General features: G+C 46.0%; 1 protein-coding gene across 1 annotated transcript in view; it reads left to right on the top strand.

Annotated features, from left to right (window-relative positions):
* Window positions 1–9,801: 9,801 nt before the first annotated feature.
* The window catches only part of LOC101782754 (lactoylglutathione lyase), a 5,683-nt gene continuing 5,026 nt past the window's right edge, over window positions 9,802–10,458 (top strand). The window contains exons 1-2 of the mRNA XM_004975072.3: window positions 9,802–9,954; window positions 10,060–10,194. Coding sequence (XP_004975129.1) covers window positions 9,865–9,954; window positions 10,060–10,194 — 225 coding nt within the window. The 5' untranslated portion in view covers window positions 9,802–9,864. The remainder of the gene's footprint in view (window positions 9,955–10,059; window positions 10,195–10,458) is intronic.

Raw genomic sequence — 10,458 nt, 5'->3', positions numbered from 1 at the left:
CCGGTATCAAATACCCAAGAATTAATAATTGTATCAGCGAGAAAAATGTTGTCTATAACATTAACAACCAGTGTACCTGAGGTAGAAGTACTCTTACTTCCGCCATTCTTCAACGAAGCTAGGTACTGCTTGCAGTTTCTCTTCCAGTGACCAAGTTCATGACAGTAAAAGCACTCTTTGTCTGGAGCAGGTCGAGGTCCAGCTTTAACCTTGGGCGCTGGGTTTGGCTTGGACGTTCCAGCCTTGCCCTTCTTCTTCCAAGAATTGCCCTTCTTCTCAAAGCAAGGCTTGTTCTGTATAGCCATCACATGGCTGGTACTAGCATTTTTCATGATGTCAGCCTCTGCTATTTTAAGCATGCCACACAGCTCATTCAGACCCTTCTCCGTCCCATGCATATGGTAGTTCGAGATGAAGTTCCCATAGCTAGGCGGAAGAGACAAGAGAATGAAATCAGTGGCCAACTCTCGGCTCAGTGGGAAGCCCAGCTTCTCCAACCGTTGAGTGTAACCAACCATCTTGATTACGTGTGGTCCTACTGCTGCGCCTTCTACTAGCTTGCTCTCCACAAAGGCCTTAGATACATTGAACCTTTTAGTCCTGGCCTGTGTTTGGAACATGTCTCTAAGCACCACGATCATATCGTGCGCCTCATGGTTTGTTTCGAACTGCATCTGCAGCTCGGGTTCCATGCAAGCAAGCATAAGGCAGCTTACTTCGAGTTTAGTATCACATGCTTTCTTGTAAGCATTCTTAGTAGCAGCGGGTGCATCATCAGCAGGTTCTTCTGGTAGTGGGTTGTCTAGAACATCTTCCTTTTTCTCAGCCCTGAGAATAATTCTCAGGTTACGGATCCAATCCGAGTAATTTGTTCCATTCAACTTGTCCTTCTCAAGGACCGAACGCAAAGCAAACGGTGTAGTGCTGCTAGGTGCCATTTAATCTACAACAAAAGTAATGCAAAATACACTAAGAAAAACGTATCCATGATAGAGCAAATCACATTAAACTATTTTAACAGAATCTACTCCCACTAAAATCAATATCTCTCTATTGAAACTTAGTGATTTAGGATCCACAACTAACAAGTCTACTAGTGAGCTTTAGCATCACCTCTAGCAAACAAGGTAGATCGGTAAGCAACTTTGCTAATCATATCACATATGACTCCTGTTGTTGGGTGACATCTCTATGTCTCGGCGCCCAACCTTTATGCCCCAAGGTCCTTAACCGTTAAGATAACCTTGTTAAGCAAACCAACCCTTATGCGTGTAAGTATCCGACACAAACCCGTCTAGTCAAGGAAAACTAGTGGCCCTAATTTCATAGACCCACCACTAATTGTACAAGACATGGGACGGTGCAAGTTTTAGTTGGGAGGGCATACTAACTTAAACTTTGTGAGGGATCGTTCTATTTCTAACATCACAGCATGCAGAAAGTAAAACAGAAACAGAATGGCATTCACACAGTTGTGACACAGTATGGCCCGTTTTCATATGGTGATCTCCATCTCCATAGAACATGTTCACCATGGTGATCTCCATCTCCATGTTCCATGTGCGCCATCCTCCTGGTGATGAGTCCTCCAAGAACTAGAACATGCTATTACGCCTAATAGCTAGTAAAAAACTAGTAATGAAGATTACATAGTTGCTTGGATCATCACAGATTGGTACGCAGACCATTAAATACAATAAAGTGACAACACATATGGCTCCTGCCGTGTTGCCGTACGTGCGACACGCAGGTCACGAATGAGTTACACACATGCATCACATACACAAAGGGCCATACTGATCACAAGATACATACACCCTGCAAAACAGAGTTAAGCGTCCTAACGTTCCAAACTTCGGATGCCCGAAACTCCATCTTCCAAGCCGAATTTGAGAAAATCTAATTTCTCCGAAAACGGCAAAGCGGTTGAATTTCATGTGTAACTTTTTCTGCAGATCAATTTTCATATAAAATTCGCCCCGATCTGAGATCGTACCGAAAAGTTACGACTGATTTACCGAAGCATATGCATATGGCAAAAATCCCGACCCCGGTAGTAGATCCCATCTACTATTGCACATCTAATGCGCCTGGCGTATGACCCTGAATTTCGATTCGACCAATCATATTGATCTTCGCTCACTGCAACTGGAATTACGTGTATCACTTAACTCCGATGGCGAAAACCGACCGGCAGGAGTATGTTGTTACACTACCATTGCAGAAAGAGCACGAAACCAGGACATAGATCAAACTGAAAAGTCGCATATCTCCATATGCACACATCCCGAATCCAAAACTAAACAGCTACGGCTCTGATACCACTGTTGGGATACGAGATAGGCTACACTAGCGCAAATCAAAATTTCTACCGCGTAAAACCAGGAAGAACTGTCATATAAGGATCACGGGATTACCACTTGACGCACTACTGGTGCGGAAGATGTAGATTTGCGTTGATGCAGCGAAGACGATCAACGTAGTCGTACGTAGTCGATCACGTCAACGTCCAGCAGCTCCTCAGCAGCTCGTACACGTTCAGCAAGATCGCCCTCGTGCCGCGGCTCGTCGTCGGCTCGTCGTGGCTCGTCGGCGGCTCATCGTGGCTCGGCGGCGGCTCGTCCAAGTGTTGCAGGCGTAACCCCTCCAAGGTATCCACACGTGCAGGGAGGAAGCGTCGCAAGCCGGACTGCTAGATCCGCGAGTTGCAATAGACGATGGCGTGGGAGGCGCGGCAGATGTGTTTCGCCAAAAGGTGTAAACCCTAGGGCGCCCCCACCCCTCTATTTATAGAGGTTCCTAACGGGCCTCTGGGTCCGAGGCCCATTAGTACTTCAAAACCTAATCCAACTCGGATCACATCCGAATTGGGCTTCCAGCCCCTTAAGTGTGTGACCCTATGGGTTCGGATACGCATAGACATGGTCCGAGTACTCCTACTCGGCCCCATAGTCGGTAGCGGCCTCTAGCAAGACGTGCCAACTCCTATACGCACACGAAGATCATATCAGACGAACCATCACAACATAATATACATGCTATTCCCTTTGCCTCACGATATTTGGTCTAGCCTCAAGCCGACCACTCTTTCTCGATCCTGTGATTCGGAATCCCTTTATAGGTTAACTGTTAACCGTACGTAGCATGGCCATGCATTTTCGGATCCGATCACTCGAGGGGCCCAGAGATATCACTCTCAATCAGAGAGGGGCAAATCTCATCTTGATTGACCATGTCTCATAGCATGCTTCTTGACAAACCCGAAAGCTACCTTTATAACTACCCTGTTACGGCGTAGCGTTTGATAGCCCCTAGGTCGATCCACATCTTGAATACATGCGACAATCTCAGGTCTAAGGACAAAGCGTATATGTTGTTTAAAGAGAGAACTACTTCTCGTGTTGGGTCAGTCCTAGCACATGTCTCCACATGTGCCCACATTATTAGTTCAACATCTCCATGTCCATGACTTGTGAAACATAGTCATCAACTAATACATGTGCTAGTCTAATATTCATGTATGTCCTCACATGAACTCCGACTAGGGACAACTTTAGAATAACCATACAAGTAAAGAGTTTCACACACAATTCACATAATTGCAAATCAATTCAAGTAGCCTTTAATGGATATTCAAGGAACACAATATAAATCATGGATACAAATGGAATATCATCATCTCTATGATTGCCTCTAGGGCATACCTCCAACACAATGGACCTTATCTCTCGAAGAGTGAGCTTCTGGGACCCTTAGTAGCAGTACCCGGGGTTCCACTGAAGATGACATTGACGGTGTTGGATGGGTTCTAGAACTTGCCATTGTCACCATCTTTTTCGTCTTCCTATGCCTTGCCCTTGTCTTTGGTGCCAAATGGCTCTGGCAGGTCTTTCATGATTCTTCGTAGACTGAAACAATCTATCGCAGAGTCCTTGTGGTATGGGTGACATGGGCACTGTTTCTTTAGGAGCTGGTTGAATGAGGGCTATCTTTATTCTTGCCGCCACCTTTCTTGGACAATTGCGAAATTGCCTCAACAGTATTTTCTGGCTTGCACTTGCGGTTGTGACCTCCCGAGTAGTTATTTCAGTTGTCGTTGTTGGAGCAATCGTTACGGTTCTTGTCATTGCATTGGCCATTGTTCTAATTGTTGTTGTTCTGGCCTTTGTTGTGATTGGTCTCGAACCTTTCGATCTCCTTGTCTTTTTTATCTGCCCATGTCTGTACCATGATCTTGAGAGATTTGACATCAGCGGGGCGTCTTTTACCGAAGTCCTGGAACATCCGGTGGTCGTGGAGGCCGTTCTAGAAGCAGTCAATAATGTCGCGCTCTGTGACATCTACGATTGTGGCCTTCTTGTCAAAGAAGCAATGTAAATAGCTCCGCAGGGTCTCATCTTCTTGTTGTTTAACTTGAGAAAAGTCGATCCTATTGCTAGTACACTGCATTGCCCCTACGTAGTTGTTGGTGAACCCTACCTTGAGGTCCTTCCATGAGTCGATGGAGTTCTTATCCAACGATCGGAGCCATGTGAGTGGAGCCGCCTCCATGCAAATGGGGAAGTAGATGACTTTAGTGTCGTCGTTTCCCCCAGCTGCTTGTCCTGACAGCGTGTAGCATCGAAGCCATTAGGCTGGGTCCTACTTGCCATTGTACTTGGTGATACCCAGGGGTTTGAACTTTTCGGGTAGAGTTGTCCTCCTCACATGTTTTGAGAAGGCAGGAATCCATTAGTATCATCTCCTTGGTGTTCGACTTCTTGCTCGTGCTCGCGGCACCATCTGTCGATGATGTACGGGTGTCGTGGTTGGCGTTGATCTTGTTGCGGAGGTCTTCTACTGGGTCTTTAGGCTCTGGGTTAGCCTCACAGTGGCCATGACCACCCAAGGGTTCTGTCCGACTACCTTCAGCTCCAGCTTGGCTTGGTCTGGTGCCTCCAAGTTGACTTTGTCTGGTGCCTCCATGTTGACTTCGCTGGGATGGGGAGCGTTGGACTAACTGTATCGGATTCTGCTAATCAAGTTGTCCGTACACGAGTTCCACCATTTCAGCCAACTATCTTGTGTACTTGTTTTGAGGTATCGCGCAGGTGATGAGATCAATAGATGCGACAGTAGCTAGGGAGTACGATGGTGACGCGTTTGAACTGCTTCAAAGGCGTTATCCAGGTTCTGGATTGGTAGGTCCGCTGCAAGGTGGCGGCGGCGCTCTGCTCATGCGGTATTTCTTGCTCGTCGTCGAGTTGTTTGAGCTTCAGTCTCTTCTCCGACAATGTTGGCGGTGAGTTCATTCTATCAGACGTCATCCGGGTGATGCTCATATCGTGGGTTTCTGTCCTGTTGCTCTTCTTCTTCGTCGTCTTGTCCAGTAATGATGGCGAAGAGTTCTCACTCTAGAGAGTGGCTTCCCGAGCTTGAAGTGATAACCTCCATGGTGCCTCCTTCCTCGTACATGGGTGGTAGAGAAGGTCCCTCCTGGTACGGGAGAGTGTTGAGGTAGGCGATGAGATGCGAATCATCGTCTTTGGCAAGAGCGGGTGGCTTCATGTTGGACCAGTAGATGTGATTATGAAGCCCTGCTGCGGACCCGATAAAGGAGTCTCCTCATCCAGATTAAGTAGTAGTCGAGGTTCTCGATCGTATCTGTATCGAATTGTGATCTGGACACGGCAGCCTGATAAATAGTGGCCACATTGCGGAGTCCGAATGGGAACCGACTCGAGTGGTAGTCCGACTCACATGATAGCTTATGTGTCGGCTCGTGAAAGTCAATCTGACTAGTGGGAGAAGTTGAGTTGAACTCGAGCTTATACCCCCAGCCTCTGACTAGGTCAAAAATTGAAAATTTGCTGAAATTCTCGATGAGATCCTCTAAAGCTTGGCGCTAGAGCTTCATGGTTTGTTGCTTCTTCTCCAGGGTCAACACAATGTGGTGCCGGAAATTTGCAGCACCATCTACAATCCAAACCCAAGAGCCGAAGACAAACGTCGCGCTTGCTTCGAATGCGATGATTGGCTTGATGATGACTTGTGTCATCAAGTTCGCTAGTGGATTCTCGGCGACTGCCCCTACCTGGCACACCAGCTGTCGGTGTTTAGACCCGGCAACCTATCGAGGGGGGTGCCCGAGGTAGTGTTTTGGTTAGTGGGGTTTGTCGAGATCAGGAACTTGAAGGTAAATGCAAACACACGATTTAGATAGGTTCCAGCCGCTAGATTATGTAATACCCTACGTCCTGTGTGTTAGTTGGATTGAATCGCTTTGGAGGGGGTCCCTGCCTCACCTTATAATGCCGGGGGCAGGGTTACAGGTCGGTTGGTTACAAGAATACTACTTGGATATAACTAGAGGAGTTCTGCTCTTATTGCAATGAGTACTTTCCTAATCCTCGACTAGTTCCTATCTTTCCATGTATACTACACCATCCTACGCCATGGTCTCCATATCAGATGCGTCTCGGTGTCCAGCCCCATATTTAGGACTGTCCAAACTTTCTAGTGGGTCCATAGACGTATGTACGACAATTAGAGCCCATTTGGATGATCAGAATCAGACCGAATTGGAAACACTTTCTTGGGCTGACCTTTTTGGCCGCACTAGGAATTGGAAAGCGTCATTCCACAACATTCCGCAGCCTGGAATGTTAGCCCAAGTCAGATTCATGGCCAAAAAAAAGGAAACCGATTCTGTCGCGCTCATCGTCTCCCTCCCAACTTTCCTTCCCACCCCGAGCCATCTCCTCTCACCTCTCACCTTCCCATCCCGATCCCTCGACTCTTCCCTCCCTGGACGCCATTGTGACTAGGGTTCCCTAGTGTCGGCGCCTCCATCTCCCACATCCTCCTAGCCTGAGCCCTCAGTTATCAGGTCGCGTCGGTTGTGGGGGAAGGTAGCTGGCTCGCAGGTTTCGAGCGCGGTGGCGAGGAGCGAGCATGTGGTGGCGAGGCGACGACGGGCGCGTGGGTGGCTGTGTATGAGGTGGTGACAACAAGCCGCATGTGCCAGGGCAAAGGACGACGTGTGGCCACGGTCGACAGAACCCTAGCCGCTAGCTGCAAGATCTACCGCCACCGCTGGTGAGTTTCCCAGCCGTGGCCCTCTTTCCCTTCCTCCCAAGCCCATCCGTTGTTGTTGTGTGAAGGATCTGCGCATGAATTTGATTTGTGTGCCGGTCTTTTTGTTGTAGACAGCGAGCTCCTCTCGGATTTGTTCCTGTGAAACGAGATCAAGTAACGAGATCAAGAACAGCCTACTGTTGGAGGTCGAGGGAAAGGTACATCCATTCCTCCACTATCCTTCGATTGGATTTTATGTATTGCATACGCTGCAGTTGATTGGTCATGTAGTTTTACTGAGCTAACCTTGCTTGCTAGTAAGCACTGAAATTGTGCCTTCTGAGGTACTAGTCAAATTTGATGTTCCATGCATGGAGCATAGGATCATCCAACAACTTAAATATATTTATAGAATTAGGTAATATGTTTTGATGGTGCTTCGATGTATTCCTTTCTCATGCATTTTATTTGGTAAATACTGCAAGAAAATACTCGCCTAGGCTCATTATTTAATTGGCTTAATGGGAAGCTTTATTAGGAATACAGAAATTAACACCGGAATAATGGGAAATTGGAGTCGTTTTGCTATTGAAGTGTCTTGCCACTGATTAATGAGCTTATTTGGCTCCCCATTGATCCAGCCTTGGAAAGCTATCTTTTCAGTATATGATTGCAGACTGCTAGAACTGTTTATCATGTAGTGTCAAGGTTTCTTAGGGCCTGTTTTCTTCCACTTGCTAAACTTTAGCACCCGTCACATCGAATGTTTAGATACTAATTAGGAGTATTAAACGTAGACTATTACAAAACCCATACATAGGACGAATCTAAACGGCGAGACGATTTAAATTTTACATCAATTCAGCTCCATGATTTGACAATGTGTTGCTACAGTAAATATTTGCTAATGATGGATTAATTAGGCTTAATTAGGCTTAATAGATTCGTCTCGCCGTTTAGATTCCACTTATGTAATTGGTTTTGTAAATAGTCTACGTTTACTACTCCTAATTAGTATCTAAACATTCGATGTGACACGTGCTAAAAATAAGACACGGGAAGAAAACGCCCCCTTAGCCTGAGATATTTTTGTTTGATATATACACGTGTCACTGTTTGATTTCCTGATTTCTTGATGCTAAATTAAGCATTTCCTTTGCATATTGCTATAGATGCCTGACGATAACGTATAATTGGTTAGAACAAGTGTGGGGGAAATGAGAGAGAAGTGTAGGAAGAAGCTACTGGGTACAGGTACAAGACTGTCTTGTACTGGGACTCAATTAGCTTGGTGTTTGGCAAAGATCATGCCACTGGTGAAGGGGCAAAGACCCCAGTTGATGGCGCAAAAGAGATGAGTAAGGAAAAAGGTAACAACAAAGAGAATACTTCATCGGCAACTTCAGGAAACTTAAAGAGGCAGCGGTTTGGTGATTCCTTCACCTCCATGATGGTCGAGAAATTGGACAATTTCACTGAAGCAATCAAGGATGAAGCACCAAAAGGGTCGACGTCAAGAGGAAATTCTCAACAAACTGAACGAGATAGAGGGGTTAGATGAAGACACCTTGCCAGACCTATTTGATATCTTAACTGGTGATGCGCTAGTACGAGTCCTTATTAGCACTTCAGTAATCTTTGGAAACAGATGGCTGCTGAAATAGCTCAAGAAGTGAATTGAACTGTTTTGTATGATAAGTAATTGATGGGTGTTTAATGATCTTGGATATGTTTTGTAAAAATTGGTGGTACTATATGAATGTTATATGCATCCGATCGAGTACCTATGTGTGTAAGAAATAGTATCTAGGACTTACTAGTTAAATCTACTACACAAATCTCTCTCTGTATGTATTGTGGTATTTTACAATTTTTTTTCAACCTGTGGCACTCTACATTGTAGATAGATGAGAGATAAGCTCATGTATTTATTGTTTGAAGAGAGAAGGTTATTTTGCAACCTGGATATGTGTTTATTCTGTACTTAAAAAGATTCCATATTTAGGTATCCAAACAGGATATGGAATTTGATCCGTGGAAAAGAATTCCATCAACATAAAAAGAATTGAATTGAGTCAAATTTTGAGTAATTCATTTCTGATGGAATCTAATGTTAGAATATTATTTCTAGAATGAGTTCCAATTCAAGGGATCAAAATAAGCTCTTATAGTTCACATAATTACATGAAAATAAGACATAATCATTACAAAGGTACGAGTTCACCAAGCCACATTACTTGTATCTTAGGTACCTGATAGGTGTCCCGAGTAAGATTGTTTACCCGCATCCTACCATGATGAGAATTCATACCCGTACCCTCACCCACATGTAAGAATCCGTACCCATAACCTCACTCAACGGGTACGAAACTTGCGGTATCCATATCCTCATGTCCGCGGGTAGAATTGCCGAGATGCCATCCTACTGGATCTTGTTTACTTCCCAAGTTAGGAGTTGCAAAATTGGCATTTTGCCATAAATGCGATACTGTAGCGTTTCGTTTGTATTTGTGAATTATTGTCCAAATATTGACTAATTAGGCTCAAAAGATTCGTCTCGCAAAGTACAACAAAACTGTGCAATTAGTTTTTGATTCATCTACATTTAGTACTCCATGCATGTACCGCAAGTTTGATATGATGGGGAATCTTCGTTTGCATAGTGTCAAAGTTGGGAGTTTGGAGGGAAGTAAACGAGCCCCTGAACCCAACAACAAACAACAGTCCGACCGAAGAACCCAGAAGCCGTACACACCGACTCGTAACATTTTCTCCTTATCCTATAAATAAACCCTGGTACAACAGGCCATGGCCGCCGCCTCGCTCCTGTTCCCCGCGTGCGCCTTGCTCCGCCGCCTCCCCGCCGCGCCGCACCTCTCCCGCTCCGCTCGCATCAAGGTCCCGGATCCCCGTGTCCCAAGCTTTCGATTGATGTAGATTCTCGAGTCCTCGAGCGGGTTTCACTCACCATTTCCCCTGGGGATCGTTTCTTTGGTTTCGCAGGGGTTCGACCGGGTTCGCCGGTTCTCGCCGGCCGCCATGTCGACGTCGTCGGGGCCAAAGGAGGCGCCGGGAAACAACCCCGGTCTCCACACCGAGATCGACCCGGCCACCAAGGGCTACTTCTTGCAGCAAACGGTAAGCTCAACTTTTACCCCTGTCTGTTTCAACCAGGTGTTCATCAAGATTCAAGCACGGATGTGTGCTATTCGCCTCGGCATTCCCCTTTTGGTGTTCGATGCGTGGATTTGACATATGGGGTCGAGCCGCTGCTGAAGTTGAGATGATCCAAATGGACAAATGGTAGTTGTTGTAGGCTTGTAGCAGGGTCAGCGTATAATAAGGTGTTCTGCTTCTGTCATTCTGTGTTTCGTGAAATGCAGGGGGGAGGGGGGGGGGGGG

The sequence above is a fragment of the Setaria italica genome, chromosome VII (assembly GCF_000263155.2).
Source record: "Setaria italica strain Yugu1 chromosome VII, Setaria_italica_v2.0, whole genome shotgun sequence".
Classification (NCBI taxonomy): Eukaryota; Viridiplantae; Streptophyta; class Magnoliopsida; order Poales; family Poaceae; genus Setaria; species Setaria italica.
Note: the sequence above shows the minus strand (reverse complement) of the source record. Positions and strands in the feature narration are given on the sequence as shown.